General features: G+C 33.9%; 1 protein-coding gene across 1 annotated transcript; it reads left to right on the top strand.

The window, feature by feature from the left end:
* Window positions 1-13,605: 13,605 nt before the first annotated feature.
* Window positions 13,606-15,779, top strand: LOC149157754 (peroxidase 43-like). Its single transcript, XM_089435992.1, has 4 exons — window positions 13,606-14,118; window positions 14,303-14,482; window positions 14,581-14,743; window positions 15,092-15,779. Exons 1-4 carry the CDS (start codon window positions 13,894-13,896, stop codon window positions 15,508-15,510), a joined length of 987 nt encoding a protein of 328 aa, XP_089292118.1. The 5' UTR covers window positions 13,606-13,893; the 3' UTR covers window positions 15,511-15,779.
* Window positions 15,780-19,208: the final 3,429 nt, after the last annotated feature.

Here is a 19,208-nt window from a genome sequence, read left to right as displayed (position 1 = left end):
GGTCTTTTTCATGACCGTTACATTTAAGGATATACATGACATATATAACAGAGACCAAATATTTTAAACAAGACCATGATAGTCATCAACAACTATCATCAGCAACATCTGTCTATCAGCATCCAGACCAGCAATCATGTTCTCCCCCTGAACCTGTTCCACCTGAAACAAAATCTGCACCGAGATCTTCTAAGATAATGCCAACAATGCATTATTAGAAGCATATCCTCCCCCTAAACCTGTGTCATATTTTCACTGTCAGATTTGATCATTTCATATATCAGAAGAGTTATCAAGGCATCATCATCAATCACAACTTATGAGAACCAACATATTTCCACATGTCATTAACAGACTGTAACCATCAACAAGCCAAGCAGATAATTCATTGAACCATATCAAACCCCTTTCTCCTGAGTCTGGCCCACTGCTTTTCCTCAAACCAACATATATGCAACTGAACCCACAGAAACCAGCGTATATATGTGACTATGCTTCATGAAACTTGCGTATAACCACCTTTCTTTGAAGAAGAGAGGATTTAACAGTAGCATGATGCAGCAACTACTCCCAGCTTTTGTCTGAGATATTCAAATGTCTCTCTGGGCAGTGGTTTAGTGAATATATCAGCAACCTGTTCTTTGGAGGGAACATACTCCAATTTGACCTTTTGTTTAAGCACCTGTTCACATAGAAAATGATATTTGATGGGTATGTGCTTGGTCTTGGAGTGCATGACTGGATTCTTTGAAACACTGATGGCACTTGTATTATCACATAGAATGGGGATGGGTGGAGTATATGAGATCTGAATGTCTTGCAAGGTTTGCATCATCCAAAGTAGTTGTGTGCAGCAAGATGCAATAGCCACGTATTCTGCTTCAGTTGTAGATAATGCAATTGAACTTTGTTTCTTGTTGAACCAAGACACTAACCTGGAACCCATATATAATGCACCATCACTAGTGCTTTTCCTGTCATCAACACTTCCTATCCAATATGCATTTGTATATGCATGAAGTGTAAGATCTGTATCTCTAGGATACCATAAGCCAAAGTTCTGTGTTCCTTGAAGATATTTGAAAATTCTTTTGACTACCTGAAGATGTGATTCCTTTGGATTTGCTTGGAATCTTCCAACTATTCCCACTGCATGCACGATGTCCGATCAGGTACTTGTTAGATAAAGTAGACTGCCAATCATGGATCTGTAAGTTGGTTGATGTACTGCTGCTGATTCATCATTGGAGCTGAGACTACATCCTATTACCATTGGAGTACATACTGGTTTAGAATCTTCCATGACATACTTTTTTAGGATCTGTTTGAGATATTTGGTTTGTGAGAGAAAAATACCATCTTTATTCTGTTGCACTTGTAGACCAAGAAAGTAGGTAATCTCACCAAGCAAGGACATTTCAAATTCTTGCTGCATTACTGAAGCAAAATTATGACTCACGGATTCTTTATTGCTACCAAAAATGACATCATCAACGTACACAACAATTATTATCAATTTATCAGTGTCCATCTTTGTATATAGATTGCTATCTGCTGACACCTTTGAAAAACCTTGTTGATGGAGATATTTGTCAAGACGGTAATACCATGCCCTTGGAGCCTATTTTAAACCATAGAGAGCTTTTTTGAGTTTGCATACAAGTTTTGCATCATTTCTAAGAGTGAATCCTTCTGGTTGTTCAATATAGACTTCTTCTTCTAAGTCTCCATTAAGAAAGGTAGATTTTACATCCATTTGGTATACTTTGAATTTCTGAAAACTAGAAAGAGCAAGAAACATTCTGATGGCTTCAAGTCTAGCAACTGGGGCAAAAGTTTCTTCAAAATCTATACCTTCTTGTTGAGCATATACTTTACAAACAAGTATGGCCTTGTTTCTAATAACTTCTCCATTTTCTTTCAACTTGTTTTTGAATATCCATTTAGTTCCTATGATATTCTTATCATGAGGTCTAGGAACTAATTCCCAAGTATTATTCTTTTAAATTTGCTCAAGTTATTCATTCATGTCCTTGACCCAATATTCATCTCTGCATGCTTCATTTACATTTTGAGGTTCATTGGAAGATAGTAATACTAGATATCTTGAAGCTTCGGCAATGGTTCTTCTCTTCTGCACACCTGCTCCTTTTTCTCCTAAAGTTTGAGTTTCTAGATGATTTTTCTAAACATACCTGGACGGAGTTTTTTCTTCTATCGTTATCTCTTCTTATGGTGCTTCATTGGTTTCTTCTTCAGAATTAGTGTGATTTGATGTGGGAAAATGATCCTCATCTTCTTCATAATCTTCGGTTTTTATCTATTTTGGATTTTTGCATGCTTCATCAACCACAACATCAATACTTTCAATAATTTTCCCAAGCCTTTTATTGTAACATTTATATCCTTTACTTCGGGAAGAGTAGCCAAGTAGAATACCTTCATCTGCTCTGGGTTCAAACTTACCAAGTTTTTCATCAGTCCTTTTGATTTAACATTTGCTTCCAAAAACTTTGAAGCATTTTACAGTAGGAGTCTTACCATACCAAAGTTCATGAGGAGTTTGAGTGTTGTTTACCCGAACATTTGCTTGGTTGAGAATAGTGACGACGGCGAATGCAGCTTCACCCTAGAAGGTTGCAGGTGTTCTAGATTCATCTAGCATAGCATGAGCCATTTGTTGAACAATTTTGTTCATCCTTTCTACCACTCCATTTCGTTGAGGAGTCCTTGTGGTGGAGAACTGCCTTTTTATTCCATGTTGTTCATAGAAGTCAAAGAATTCATCTGAGGTAAATTCCCCTCCTCGATCAGATCTGAGGCATTTGATTTTGCGATCTGATTCATTTTCAACCAAATCTTTGAAGGCTTTGAACTTTTCAAATGCTTCATCTTTATTCTTTAGAAGACCTATCCAACACATTCTGGAAAAACCATCAATGAACAATATAAAGTATTCTTCTCCACAAGGTGACTTTTTCAGTCAAATTCAGTGGAGGTTTGTGTGGTTTTCAGCTCAAGAGCTTCAATGATAGGCTTTCTAAACACTTCACTCTTCACCAGTTCTATCAGAGGCACTGATATTTTTAACTTATGAACTTCTAATTCAAAGCTGAAAGAGAGAGGTAACTTGTCGAAACCTCTTACCTCTTGAACTGGTGCTTTGAGGATGACTGGATCAGCTGCTGGTCTTCTCTGTCTGCTATCCTGGGTCTCTGTTTGGACGGCATCTTTTTGGGCAGGATTCTCCTTGACATTATTTTCATTTGACCTCAAATTATATCTTTGCTGCTCCTTAGTTTGTAGAATAGCCTCTTTATCCCACCTTTGACTGTCTTGCTCCTGCAGCAAAAACTCTTCGTATGCAGCCAATGTCAAAAAGGCATCACTGCCTTTACCTTCCATATAGTGAATTTCATCCTCATCTTCAATCTGTTCCTCCTCCATGACTACATTTTGGAAAGGAGCTTTAACTCTTTGATCCTCGTTATTTTCTTTACCCTTCTGAATGATCTGCATTTGCTCATTTGTTCTTATGAATTGATTTGAATTTCTTAGAGCAAATGTATTTGGGAGCCTCGCCTTCCCAGAGTTCTGCTCAACCTCCAGCTTAGATATTTTAGAAGCCAATGACTCAATCATTCTAGTCATTTTATCAATTTTGGTATCTGAAGATGAAGCAGAGGTAGAAGAAGCCTCACCTCTCTGCCTCCTTCTATCAGCGTGACTTTTGAGCTTTTCTGCAGCCATAATGTTAGATTCTACCTCTAGTGCCGCATCCTGCATTTCAGCTAGGGTAGCGCATCTTCTTTCTCTCAGTAGCAAACAGAAATCAGAGTCAAAGGCATTGGCGTAGGCAAGTTTGGCAGAGGTGGGGGTAGGCTTTACCTCAGCTGGTATCTTACTATACATACGATTGAATCTTTTATTAAAATCGGGCAAGGATTCCCCATTTTCCCTCTTCAGGTTCCCAAACTTCGTATGATAGTATAGCAGGTCCTTTTTATCTCCCCAATGTTTTAGGAATGTATCATCTAAAGCTTCAATATCCGCTATAGATCTTGGGGCTTGTTCTCTGAACCATTTCCTAGCCTCCCCATCTAGGCTTTGGACAAAGACTCTCATCCACACATCATCTTCACTAATATCCAGATTATCAGCATAGCTATAAAATGACTCAAGGTGTTCTTCAGCAGTGACACCTTCAGTCCCAGTGAACTTAGGCATATACTTCTGATATTCTCCAGTGGGCATAGTATTCAAAGGAGTGGGTAGTATTAGAGGTCCATACCTAGCGGCTATGATTCTTTCCATTTTGGTGGGTGCTTGTGGACCTGCCATAACTGTGGTGACTAAAAGAGTACTAGAAGTCTGAATGACAGAAGGCGGAGGAGTGATTGACGAGACCAAAGGAGTATGGTGAATAGGAGGCGAGGTTCCCTTTGGGCTAACAACTAAAGGAGAAACTAAAGAATAAGGAGCTTTATGAATTTCTGAGGGATTTTCTTCACTGCTAGTACTAGAATCTATACTCTCAACATGTATTTGTTCTATTGAAGGATCTTCTTGAAGAGATATAGAATATTGTTTAGGTTTACTTGAAGCCGATGCTCCTTTCTGCGATACTTTCTTCTCCTTGATGGTCTTTTCCGGGTCAGGTACTGGGTCAGCTTGCGATTTCTGAGGATTTCTCCGAGTATGCCTCACAAACTGAGCTGGAGTTATGAAGTGGAGTCACCAAGAGGTTCGATCTCCAGTAGAGTCGCCAGATAGATGATTACAACAAAAAATGTGCCCAGACTTTGTCTATCATCAAATTTGGGTCTATGTCGTTTCCCAGGGAAGCTGAGCTTCAGTTTCCAGTCCCCGGCAATGGTGCCAATTATGTTATCACTCCAGGAAACTCTCCGAGGTTGTAAATCAGAGATGCCTGGTAACATATGATCTTTAATATTGTTCTCTGAACTATTGGAATAAATGATGGTTTGGATCAAGCCAGATAACCATTTCAACTATGTTTTTACCCAAGACATGCATGAACACCCCCAATAACACAAGGCTTTAGACTGCTAATGCTCAATAGTTTGTAGATTTAATGGATAGATGGAGAACACTGACTATGCCAGCAGATTGCATACATGAACCTATATGAATGGCTAGCTACAGGCAGCAAATGAACTTACTGACTATACTGGCAGATGCATATATAATCACACATATAAATGGCTAGCCATAGGCAGCAGAGAAGCTTGCAAATCTAATGTATCAAAGCAGAGATAAGATGACAGTTATCTGGCCTTAAACACACAGAAAACCTGAACAAATTGTTCAAGTGCAAGCATAGAACAGGAGAGAAATGGACATTAAACATGTAACAGCAAAAGAAGCTTGTATTACTAAAAATGAAGATGAGAAGCTTGAGTAGCAAAGTCTCATGAGTCTCCAGAAGTTGAACCCTTATTACATCTTACTAATAGCCATTTATAGCCTGTCTACAATGCTCCTGAGCTCTCTAGAAGGCTCTGAGTCTTAGTCTTCCTGATCTGTTCTCTAACTATTTGATTCCCCCTACCGGCAAGCATGGCTCGGTGGTTTTCCTCTTCTGACAAGGGAATAACTGCATCCAAATATTTTGGGTAGTGGCTGCACTATCTGGGAGCTCTACCATGCCAGAAATGCCCCACAATCATTCTGTTTGTTTGTTGGGCTGTGCTGTCGATCTCCATGATTGCTTCTCGGCCTTTGTCTCCCGGCAGTTATTTCCTGGCCTTTGATTATGTGATAGAATGGGTCTTTCGGGCCTCTGTTATCCTTTAAATTCAATACGGGAATTGTTTTATGGTATAACAGAGAAATGATGCGACCATGAGAAATCCCGCCCTTCTCTGTTCTTTCGGGCTTTAACAGTCCTGAAAAATGGTTAATTCCTCCATCGGGTCCGCCCTTGGGTCGCTGTCACATGTCGCAATTGGTAACTGATTGCTCCGCCCTTCGGGTGTATGATACAGGTCAAAGGCATAAGGACTGTATGGCAGACGCATGAGTAGGCCAGGGATTACACATCAGCCGTTGGATCAAGTGAACGGACGGCAGAGATCTCTTGGCGGGAGAAATCGGGCGGAAGTGGTAAGCGGAGTTGATCGCACCGCTTTTGGGAGGAGAGTGGTAAACGTACAATGGCCAGCGATTCCATTTAGGTGATGACACGTGGCGGACGGGACAGGGGAAAACCGCTTTATCGCGAGTTATCACGCGGGCGGCTTGCGAGAGTGGGAGGAGCGATCACCGTTGGATTGAATGGATGGATGACAGAGATCTGTTTGCGGTGGGATGTGAGAGCGAATTGGGCGTGGGCCGTTGGATCTTGGCGGAACTGATCCAACGGTGGAGGAGCGATCGCGATATCGCATCGGCGGAAGTCAGGGGAGAAGAGCCCTTATACGTATCTGATCGCCGATAGCGATTTAAGGCCCGGACCCGATACACCACTGTAAAATGAATTATCGCAATATCGCATCCGAGGGGCAATCGGCAATCAGCCATCGGCGATTGTCAAAGACATGGATTATGAAAGACCCGCTGAAAGCTCCGATGGCGATGAGGAATGAAAGCGCCGAGGTTATATGGTAGGGTCTTATGGAAGGCTTGCGCTTCGTGCTTAAGGACTGGGGGCTAAAATAGGGGCTTTGTTGGGTTTCAGAGGGTTCAAACGGGGAACAGAGAGGTTTTAGGAGGAAAAAATAGAGATAGCGGGGCTATGGAGTATAAGGAAAATGAAGGAGAAGGGAGGAAAAGACTGCTGCGATCTGCCCTTCTGAGCGTAAACACACGGCCAAGCTGGTATTTGGTCCTCCAAACGCTGGAGTATGTAGCAGAGCTAACAGGAACCACAAGTGAAGCTTCTCACCATTGCAACTACCATAAAACTTTAGGATAAATACCATGGCTCCTGGCTAGAAAAAATCAGTAGTATTTGGTTTGCTTAAAGATAATTTTGTCAGAGAAACTTTTAAAAGGTTCTCACCATCACTTGTATCACTTAGTTCACATGCTCCATGTAATTATTATTGTTTAAACCTTGTGTTGATCTCTCTCATCCACCACATCTTGGAACCCTTTTGGATTGGGTATAACAACAAACAATGACATGTTTATGATATTTTTACTTTCAAATTATATAGGGAATCTTTTGGGAAGAGGAAGAAAATTAAGTAGTAAACATGGTCTTACCATTGTTAAGGATAAGAGGCACTACCCCTTGTTCTTGCAAGAAGCGTGCCTTCGACCCACCCTACAATGACATAGAAAGGTTGTAAAAGTTCTATGACCCTTTTGACCTTAATGGTCATGCCAAATGTTATGATGCATTAATTGTTTCTTACTAGGGCAAATTGTATAAGGATCCTACAATAATGAGAGAGTTAGCGAAGAAAGCTAAGAAAGTACCTAATAAGTGGATGTGGTGTTATGTTGAAGAAAAGCACCAAGAGTAAGGTAATTCTCATACCAAAATGAGCAAATGCATTGATTACTCCAAATACTTAACTTTAAAAAATAAACTTAAAAACCTTTATCAAACCAAATGACATGAAAGCTAATAAAGGTATTTAAAAAAAAAACTCCCACAAAACTAAATAATATGATATCTACCTAAAGTAAGATATGAAAATTCTTAATATGGCTAGATATAATGTCAAGATTACTAAATTTTGATATTTAATATTAATAGATATAAAAATTTAAACATTAAAAAACTTACATGCAATTATAAAATTAAAAATAATTATAATTAACTAAAAACCAATATATTTATAGTAATGTAAACACCTCATATACACTTATTTCACTTATTTGGAAGAAATATATAAGAATACAAAATTCTAAATGAACTATTAAAATTCACCTAATACCATTAAAATTATTAAAGGGTACTTTTGAATAAATATAAATATAATATAAATATAAATATATATATATATATATATATATATATATATATATATATATCATAAAATAATATATTTTAAAATATAATACTCCCTCCGATTATATCTCATCAATTTTTATATTAAATTTTTTTTTTAAATATATGAAAAAAATCAATATAAAATAAATATTTTATTAGAAAATTATTTTATTTTCAACACTGATTTGTCATAGTTTTTCAAGGGTCAGGTTTATTATTACCTTTGCCCCGTGTTCTATGCCTAGGTTTTATGATCATTTCCAAGGTACATAGTATCACGGTACATGGTGCTTAGTTTTTTGTGAATTACTGAGAAAAGCCTCATCTTTTGGGTCAAGCAAAGGTGTTCATTTCCGCCTGTGCTCGGTTGAAGGTAAAGGTGTTCATTTCCGCTTTGGCCGGCTGAAGGGTAAAGAATTTCAGGCTTGTATATTTTTTTTAATGACTTGGGGTTCAAATTATGATCCCAACGGCTTAGTTTTTTATTTGTGTTTTTTCTTATTAGGATTTTAATGTAATTTTGTTATAATTGGCTAGAAATTGGAAAAGTAAAGGTGTTCATTTCCGCTTTGCCCGGTTGAAGGGTAAAGAATTTTAGGCTTGTATTTTATTTTTAATGACGCGGGGTTCAAATTATGATGCCAAGGCTTAGTTTTTTATTTGTGTTTTTTCCTATTAGAATTTTAATGTAATTTTGTTATAATGGGCTAGAAATTGGAAAACTTTTAATTTTAAATGGTTAAGTTTAAGTAGTCATAAGTTTTGTAAAATACTAAATATGTTTCTACATTAAATATAAACTATTTTTATATAAAAATACATTTTAAGTAATATAAAATTATAATTTCTAAAAGTTAAAATGAATTATAATAAAATAATTTTAAAACCTATTGAAGTGGAAGGTATAAATTATATTAATAAATTTTTATGGTTAATATAGATTTATTTTAATTTTTGATCTATTAAGTGTTAAGAGGAATCAAATCTCTTAATATGTAAACTTTTGATTGAGTGTAAATTTGAGAAAAAGTTTACGCCTAAGTCGAAATATTTGATTCTTGGTCGCTTTTGATAAATCAAGAGATAAAAATGATGGTTTTGAGTAACACACTAATAAAATACTTTAACTATAAAAAACTTTTTAAGGACTGTCTTTCTCGTTCTATCTCTTCTTATATTTCATATTAAAATCTTTTACCAGACATTAAGAATGTCATAAATTACACATTTCTTTACCAATGGAAAGCAAAAATGTAACAAATTTTTATTTTTTATTTTTAGATTGTTTTATTTTGATATAAAATTATGTTAATTAATATGGATAAATATTTTATTTACAACTAAGACTAAAATATTTTAAAGTTTGGAATAGGGCTTATTTAATTTTAATTTAGTTATCAATAATTATGAAGTGAATAGTAGGGATTTAACCTCCATGAAATATTCTAGAATATTCATAGTATTGTACACAAATCAAAGGTTGATATTTATCGCCAAAGTAGTTATGCTATTTTTTCCTTTTTAATTAAATTGAGTAATTAAAAAAAATCATATGAAGTGTCATTGAAATAATCTATGGTTTTTTGGGCATGTAATATTGATAAGTCATGATTTTGGCCCATGGTATTGTAACAAAGCTTATTTACAAATAAAAAATCTCCAGCAAAGTGGGGTTAAATAATCATGGTTAAGAATCTTGTTCTATGTTTTTTATATGTTTAACTTATATTAATTCTTGTTATAATTAATAATATTAATAATAATAATTTTAAAAAATTATAATTTGGTTAATTTTTATGATTTTTTAAATTTTAGCGACCTTAGACATATCATGAAGTAAGTGTTGTAAATGTTTTGATGCTTATTATAGATTTTATATGGTTGCACTATTGTGTTATTAATACATTTAAAAAAAATACATATCAACTGAACATATAATGAATTACACATCATGTAATATCATTAATATTATTTTTACATGTTATCTGTCAACTCCATATTAAGTGGTGAAGAAATAACATATCTCCCTCATACTAAAAAGTAATTTATTTATTTATCTCTCTGTCCATGGGTCTTGGATAGAGGGTGATCAGGTGCTTTGTTAAGGCACTCCTTGATGTGAAGTCACCGGTACGATTGTGGTGATATATTGGACATGATGAAGATGTAGTCCTACCAAGCTTATAATTTGTTTTTACTTTATCTCTCTCTATATAAAGTTGATGTAAAATTAAGGTGAAAATTGAAGTATTTTATTTATATCTGACATTACTATTTTTTTGTTACCATTATCTAATTTGTTAAGGTAAGTATTACTTTATTATTTTAAAATGTATCATTACTTGACAACATCTTCCCCATACTGAGCTATAGAACACCTCTAGGCCCAAAAGAATAAAGATAAAATGACTAAAGTTGAAGGTGAATAATGTAATGTTTGTATATTTTTTTTAATAATTGATGGTCCAAATTTGATATAAATACTCATTTTCCATGTAATTTTCTTTATGATCTTATAATTTCATTAAAAAATTAATTAGAATTTAGGAAAATATTAATTTTAAATTGTCGAATTTAAATAATTTAAATAACCATAAATTTTACAAGACATTAAGCCATTTTTACATTCTAAAATATAATTTAAATAAGACAAATTTGCAATATCACCCCATTATCAATATCAAAAAATCATTATCACCACATTAATAAATAAATAAAAGAATCATTATCCAAATGTAGATGACACAAATATCTATGATCCATCAAGGAATGATACTCTTTAACCATTAACTATTATCCAAAAAAAATGTATATATGTTGAATGAATTTTTTAAAACAAGTTTGGTATTATTTATATATATATATGCGTTTGTGTCCATGTAAATTAAATGGTTGATAAATATTGATAGAGATCAATTGAATTGAGTATCAAGACACTATAATATATCTGAAATTGCTAAAATTTGAAAAATCATAAAAATTAACTAAATTATAACTTTATTTAAAGTATTATTCTTATTATTATTAATTATAACAAATTAATATATAAATTAAAAATATTTATACATTTAAAAAACACTGGCAAGATTCTTAACCATGAAGATTCACACTTACTTTATCGTGGAGATTATTAATCTTAAATAGGGTTTGTTACAATAACATGAGCCAATACCATGGGCTTATCAATACCACATGCATAAAAAATCATAAGTCACTTCATCTGACACTTATGTTCATATGATATTTTTTTAATTAATCAATCTAATTAAAAAAACAAAAAAAGCATAACTATTTTGAAGATAAATTTCAACCTTCGATTTGTGTATATTATTAAAAATATTATAAAATATTTTATGGACCTTAAATATAATAATTATTAATAATTAAATTAAAATTGTGAAAACTTATTCTAACATGGACATGTCTTGAAAAGAATAGAGCGAAACAATTTTTGGTCAAATTATGTTTTTTTTGTTCTTTAAAATATATTTTTGACTATGTATATGGATTTCAATACCCTGAAAAGCCTTTACATAATGAAAAATTCACAACTCAAACTTAATATTCTAACATATCAAGACTAAATTTTAAAAAAATTCTATTACTCCGAGAAATTGGAATAATAAATATCATGCTTAAATTAATTATTGGCTCTTGTCTTCATCTTCTCTTTTCATTTAGTATTAAAGATCATATTATTTGAAACCAATAAATCAATAATTAAGTTACTACAAAGTTTAATATTTATCTCTTCTCCTAATGATTTTATCCACTGAACAGTGTCGTCACATAGAAACCCTAATAAACATGAAATAAACTATCACGCCTGGCACGTTGTGTTATCTCAATTTGTATGCACATCAATACCACACCCATAAAGAATCTTAAGTCACTTCATGTAGCACTTATGTTCATATGAATTTTTTTTTCATTAATCAATCTAATTAAAAAAACAAAAAAGGCATAATTATTTTGGAGATAAATCTCAACCTTTGATTTGTGTATACTATTAAAAATATTATAGAATATTTTATGGACATTAAATATCTATCATATCTAATAATTATTAATAGTTAAATTAAAATTATAAAATAAGGGAAATAAAAGAAATAGAACTAAGTAATTTTTGGTCAAATTATGATTTTTTTACTATTTAAAATATATTTTTAAGTGTATATATAAATTTAAAAATTCACAACTCAAAATTATGATTCTAAAAAATCCTTACAAATTCTAAACCTATAAAATAATAATTATAATAATATAACTATTAAATATCATATTTTAATTAATTAATTATTAGCTCTGGTCGTCACCCTCTCTTTTCCTATCGCATTAAAGATCATATTCGTTGAAACCAATAAATCAATAATTAATTTACTATAGAATTTAATATTTATCTCTTCTCGTAATGATTTGAGGTACTGCACAGCGCCGTCGCATAGAAATCCTAATAAACATGAAATAAACTATCGCGCCTCGCACGTTGTGTTATCTCAGTTTGTCTGCGGTGACGAGTACACAGCTGCGGGTCCTCACACGGGCTGTATCTCAATTTGTCCGCGGCTCTCATTAAATATCATTTCAGAAGAGATCAAATTGTATTGCATAATACTTCTAGATTTGGTGCTCTCCTCGTGGGCGATCATGATTACGCGTACTGACTTTACTGAAACGGAGCTTTCCAAGGATCAGATTCGAACTCAAATGGTGACGGTTGACCCAGCTCCAGTACTTACACAAGTGCGTGGGTTGTGTCCAAAATTGGATGCAGTGTTCTGTCCAAAACATGGATGCAATGCACCAGCATATATCCTTACTTTCTGTCTTTATTATCTTCCAACTACATTTCTTTGTCTCAGCTAAGGATTAATTTTTATCATCTTTGTTTTTTCCTTTCTTCCTTCAATTTGTTTGTAAAATATGAGTAGAAAAATGGAAAAAAGTTTGAGAAAAACCATTATATTTTTGTATCTGAAAAATGGAAAAAAGTTTGAGAAAAACCATTATATTTTTGTATCTGAAAAATGGAAACGGATAAACATCATTTCATTCATTTCATTTAGAGAGTAAAATTTTTAAAAAATAATTTCAAAACTAACTCTTAGTGAAAAAATTATAGAGTATAAAACTTTTAAGAAAATAATTACTTTAATACTCTAAGAGCTAGTTCTTAATATAATTCATTCAGCGAAAAAATGGAGGAACTGATATAGCCTTAATATAATTCATTCAGTGAACAAAATTATTGATAAACTGATAACGCTCATTGTAAAATTACTCAAAAAATGACTAAATAAAGAAATCAAATGACAAGACATTCTATCCCTTAGGCTATACTCCACCGTTGAAGTTAAATATAAATTCTTTCTTTCTTTTCCAAGTACATGGTTTCATGAACTTGAGCACATGGCAATACATTTTAATCAGTAGAATTGGGCCGCCAGGGCGAATCGGGCGAGAAGAGGAATCTACGTGGTGGGTTGGGGACAGGAATTCGAATTAAAATATTGAATGACGATGTAGAAACTCAGGGGATTGGGTAATCACGGGCGCGGCAGAATCGGATTTTCCAGTTTTCAATATATTTAGTTTTGGATGTTACTGTGTGCAGCCCACTTCTACTTGATGGAATTAACTTTCCTTTCCTTTCCTTTGGATAAGATAGAGAGGTCTGGTGAGCCATCGGTTTCAACATGCCAGCACCGACAATTTACAGCCAAGAAAATGCTGTATAATGCAATCTTTGACTGTGGAGTATGCTGGTTGAACTCTTTCTCAGATAAGCCCTGTCTCACTAACTGTCGATGCACGGATTTTATTGCTTTTTGTAATCAGAAGGGCAGAGCTTCGGCCGATGCGCGCTATTTAACTAGAGAGTGGGTTTATCGGAAGATATTATAGTTTGTTTGATATAAGGAAGCGCAATGGGAACAAGTAGGTTTGGGATTATAGAGCTTGGGGTCGTGATTAGTATTGCCTTGGTCTTGGGTTCGAATCTCAGTGAGGGTAACTTACAAACGGGATTTTACTCTTCGAGTTGTCCCACAGCAGAGTCCGTGGTGCGCTCGACCGTGCAACAGAGCGTCCAAGCCGATCCAACGCTTGCAGCAGGGCTTCTGCGTTTACACTATCATGACTGTTTCGTCCAGGTATCCCCATTTGCTGTTAATTATATATACTTATACTTGTTTTGTGAAAGACAACATTTTGGGGCATTTCCCAAAAAAAAATCGAACTTCCCCGGAATCGATCACGCTACCTGTCGTGACCATTTATGCCTTAAATGGTACTACTGGGCTTAATGTGTTTGGGTGTTTTATTTGGACATTTCAGGGTTGCGATGGATCAATCCTTATTACCGGGCCTAACGCTGAACAGACGGCGCCAGGCCATTCCGGATTGCGGGGCTTTGATGTCATAGAAAATGCCAAGAAACAGCTCGAAAGAATCTGTCCCAGAGTCGTTTCCTGTGCTGACATCGTTGCATTGGCAGCCAGAGATGCCGTGGCACTGGTACTTTAAAGCCCTGAATCTCTCTCATCATATTTCTGTACCTTTGGCAGGCACATTGCATTTAACACTGAGTAATTATCTGGTGAAAAAATTGTTAGAGTAATGGACCCAATTATGATGTACCCACTGGACGAAGAGATGGAATGAGATCCTCTGCAGGGGACGCTTCGAACATGCCAGACCCTACGGATTCAGTCGATGTACTCAAACGCAAATTTGCTGCAAAGGGTTTATCTGCATCAGATCTTGTTGTTCTCAATGGTAGGTCGATATCATCATGCCATTCAGCTAAATAGATTAATGGCTAAACAGCCGCCAGATCTGTTATACATTTCCTAAAATGTGCTTTAGATTGTTAGCATAATCGCTTATACAGTAAACCACATTTAAAAAAAAAAAAAAAAATCTACATGTTCTGAAGGTTTATTATTATTTTACCGAAATCTTAACCGGCTAATGGATTACAAATATGAAGGTTTATTATTATTTTACCGGAATCTTAACCGGCTAATGGATTACAAATATGAAGGTTTCTTATTATTTTACCGGAATCTTAACCGGCTAACGGATTACAAATATGAACAGAATGTAGTGTTTTATTCCTGGCAGGAGCACACACGATCGGAACAACTGCATGTTTCTTCATCGAGGACCGTCTGTACAACTTCGCAGGCGCTGGCGGCGCAGACCCCTCTATGAATCCCGGATACTTGACGGAACTGAGATCAATTTGCCCCCAGGGCGGTGATGTTAATGCGAGGGTGGCTCTGGACAGGGGTTCCGAATTCCAATTTGACGACGAATTCCTAGAAAACGTGAGGGAGGGCAACGGAGCGCTACAGTCTGATGCGAGCATGTACCAAGACAGTTCCACCCGCGGATACATCGACTCCTATTTTGGGCTCCTCGGTGGCCTTCTGGGGCCTTCATTTGAATCTGACTTTGCAGATGCAATTGTAAAGATGGGGCAGGTCGGCGTCAAAACCGGTTCCAATGGAAAGATTCGTACCGTCTGTTCAGTCCTGTAAGTAGGAGCTGCAGTCGATAATTGCGACATCGATTTTGGTTTTTTTCAAAATTGTAAAATGAAGTTTTTACTATCAGCTGCATATATAGTAAACGATTTTCTGCGCCTCTTGAATAAGCGGGGCCGAGGCTGGGGCTCCACTGCAGGTATCGTCAAGAATTAGGTTTATTATTATCATTACGATGATGATAATGTGAAACTGTAATTTTATCTTTTTTGGAACGCATCAAACAATAATAGAACATAGAACTCGGTAAAATTGTTCGTTCGTGTTTTGGTGGTTAACAAAGTTGGAAAACAAAGGGATAAACAGTGGGGACCTCTAATCTGTATCTGTAACGGTAATTAACTGTAATTTATTCACAATATTGATTGACATATTATGTTATTTTGGAAAACCATGCTAATTGTAATTATTTGTTGATAGTCTTAAAGCTATAGGTTTTTATGTTGATAGTCTTAATGCTATAGGTTTTTAGATATTAAACACTGGACAAAATAAAAATAATTTTAAAATATACTCCAAAACCAAAATATTTTATTTAATATATATTCTTTTAATGTAACTTTTTATAATAATATTTTAGAAATGGTCACATTCTTTTTCATTCAACATAGAGATTAAGCTCAATTTAAACTCAGCCTGACTCTTAAATAAATTCTAGCTTCACCATGACATAAAATATTAAGGAAGTGAATCTCGTTCATGATCCACTCTACGGGGTTTGATTTTGCTTTTCTGTGTGGAACGATGACCTGCTCGGTACTGTACGTTGGAACGGCACAGCTTCACCGGTTTTCGATGGGCGTTGCGTAACGATGTCACAATTTCGCGGCTGGGATGGTGATTTTTTTTATTTTAAGGAAATTTGCTAAATTTAATTTAATTTTTATTTATTTATTTATTTTGAAGAAATTTATTAATTTTTTTTTAAATATTTGATTGGGAGTGTTTAAATTGTTTTTTGATGGGAAATACAATTAATATTATAAAATATGTTTTGGTTACCAAAATTTTTAAATTATCTTTTATATAATTTTTATCAAAAAAAACTATTATAATTATTATAAATCACAAAAATTTAAAACAAAAATTACAATTTCAATTTTCAAAAATTTCCACCAAATTTTTATTTAAAAAATTGTAACCGGCGTTTTTCATCTCAATATAAAGCATTTGGCTTAAAATATGTGAGTTGGGTCATTTCTCGATGACATTTTATGGTTTCAATTGACTCTACGGTAATCGTAAGATTGTGGATAAAAAATAATTTATAATGGACCACGTTTCTACGGTGTAGTTTCTTCAAAACGGGTGATTTGTTTTTTTTCTATATATTTTGAATTGTTTTAATATATTATATTGTATTATTATTATTATTATTATATATAATATCAGGTAAAATTTAAAAAATTATAGTGTGATAAATTATAATCTAATAATGTTTGACATAGTATTATTTAAATAATATACCTTAGTTATTATTTTATAACTTCTTTAAATAATTTGAAATTTTTTAATATATATAAAATATAAATTTTGTTAATAATAATAGATTAAAATTAAAAAATATAAGTTTTAAAATAAATTGAAAATTAATAATTAAAATACAAATTTTTTTTTGTAAGTTTGGTAGGACTATATCTTCATCATGTTTAATATATCATTCAGGGTGGGGAATTGAACAAGTGATTTTACATCAAAGAGCGTCATAACAAAGCCCCTAATCGCTATCTATCCCAGATCCCATGGATTGTTAAAATATGGTTTTAAAAATATGTATTTGAATTTAAAAAAATTATATAATATTTATGGTATTATTTAAATTGTGAAAAGGCTTAGGTTATTGATTTAACCAGATTGTATGAATTTTTAAAGAGATTGATTATCTTAACATTTGGAATTCCTAAGCCTCAAGGGATAGTTTAATTGGTCAAGTTCCTATTGCTAAGTACCTCACTTATCCAGAGGTCATAGAGTCAAATCTCCTTGATGCCCTTGGGGTTAGGCCACTTAAACCACCTTTAGAAAAACATTTAGACTTTCCAAAATAATATTTATTATTTATAACTTTTTTAAATTAGGAAAATAATCATCTTATGGTATAACGAGATAGTATGAATTCTTAATAAAATTTATTATATTAAATAAATGGTTTTACATAATGTAAATTTAATGTCTTTTTTTATTATAATATTTTAATAGTTTTTAAATAGTTAAAAAAAAAAATTACTTACAAGATATAATTTATGATCATATAACTTATATTTATCTATTTTTCATTTTCTGGTTGAAACTTCTTTTTCCATATTGAAATTCTTCTAGTGTTTTGTTTTCAAATAATTTGCCTAAAAGATTGTACATTAAAATAAGTTTGTTTGTATTTATTTATTTCTATTTAAATTAAATTTCTATTATTTATATTTTTTAAATTACATCCCCAATACATTAAGAAAATATGTTTTTAAAATTGGGGTATTGGCCATAATTAATATCTAGATTTAATCTATATTGACAAAATCAGTGCATTAATAACAATTGTCATCTTACAACCCATCATTGATCATGGGTGTTTTCTAAGTTCCTTTTTCTTCTTTCGTACATCGATCCATTTTGAGGGCTTGTTTTGAACCATTGTCAAGGAGACAATCACTACATTTTCTTGAGACATATCTACTTTTGAAGGGTCTTCAATGTTGGCTACTTCCTTACCATTATCCGAATGGTACGATTCATTTAGGCGCTTATGCCCATTCATAGGCAAGGTTAGAATTAGTGTTGAGTTTCATTTTAACCTATTCATGCGGAGATCCCTCGCATCAAAGGACTGGGTTGGGACAACTTATCCCTGCATTGAGGTTGTAGACCTTGAATTATCTGAAGGTGTTTTTCGTTAATGCTTGTTACCTTGTAGAGGAATAGGAAGTTGCTTAGAACCCTTTGAAGTTTTACTATCCTGTCACCCTTGAGTCTTTTTGATGACCGTTGAGGGTGGAGAGGGCCCTTGAGAACAAGGGCACACATTTTAGAGACGACTAGGTTGTTGGCAGATCCTGTAATGGAAGGCTTTGTTCTCATAATTCAGCGGTTGTAAATAATCAACTCCCCTCCAATTCAGGAGGACTTTATTGGGTAATCCCTTGTTGACATCAACTTCAACGCATATACAAGCAAAGGTGACAATACCCTTTTCTACTTGTGTCTGTATCAATCTTAATAAATTGGTTCAGGGCATTACCAACATCGACTAAAATATTTGGGTGCATCATATGAAGAGGAAAATTAAGGAGTTGGACCCACGCAGGAGTGGTCAAAGTTGGCATATCTAGGGGATTAAAATCAACAAATCACGGTTGAAGGGAAAGCCGAGATCAACCCCAAAACCGTAGTCCAAGATCAAAGGCCCCTTGTCGGTCCTGTATATTCTTGAAATATACTATATAAAGTAGCCTTTTGAGCAGAAGAACATATTCGTATTCATAAACCAGGTCTTAGAAACCTACTCATGAAGTACAAATGTTGTAGGTTAGAACCCATTGAATCAACAAATAAGAGCATGATCCATGTAGTAAGCACTTAGAGAGTCAAATTGATCATTTGGCACATTAATAGATGGGATTTCTTCAATTTGATCCACAATGAAGGATGGCATTGAGAGCTCTTTAGGAGGCTAGTGCATGATCCCTAGATTTAGGGCT

This window comes from Pinus tabuliformis, chromosome 5_2, assembly GCF_031772625.1.
Source record: "Pinus tabuliformis cultivar Carrire ecotype Pingquan chromosome 5_2, CPIR1, whole genome shotgun sequence".
In the NCBI taxonomy this organism is placed as follows: Eukaryota; Viridiplantae; Streptophyta; class Pinopsida; order Pinales; family Pinaceae; genus Pinus; species Pinus tabuliformis.
This window is presented reverse-complemented; position numbering and strand designations above follow the sequence as displayed.

What these genes read in the sequence shown, in the direction of transcription:
- LOC149157754 (XM_089435992.1), top strand. Translation starts at nt 13,894, where the DNA reads ATGGGAACAAGTAGGTTTGGGATTATAGAGCTTGGGGTCGTGATTAGT. An exon ending in ATCATGACTGTTTCGTCCAG is followed by an intron (nt 14,119 to 14,302) that starts GTATCCCCATTT and finishes TGGACATTTCAG; the next exon opens with GGTTGCGATGGATCAATCCT. An exon ending in AGATCTTGTTGTTCTCAATG is followed by an intron (nt 14,744 to 15,091) that starts GTAGGTCGATAT and finishes TATTCCTGGCAG; the next exon opens with GAGCACACACGATCGGAACA.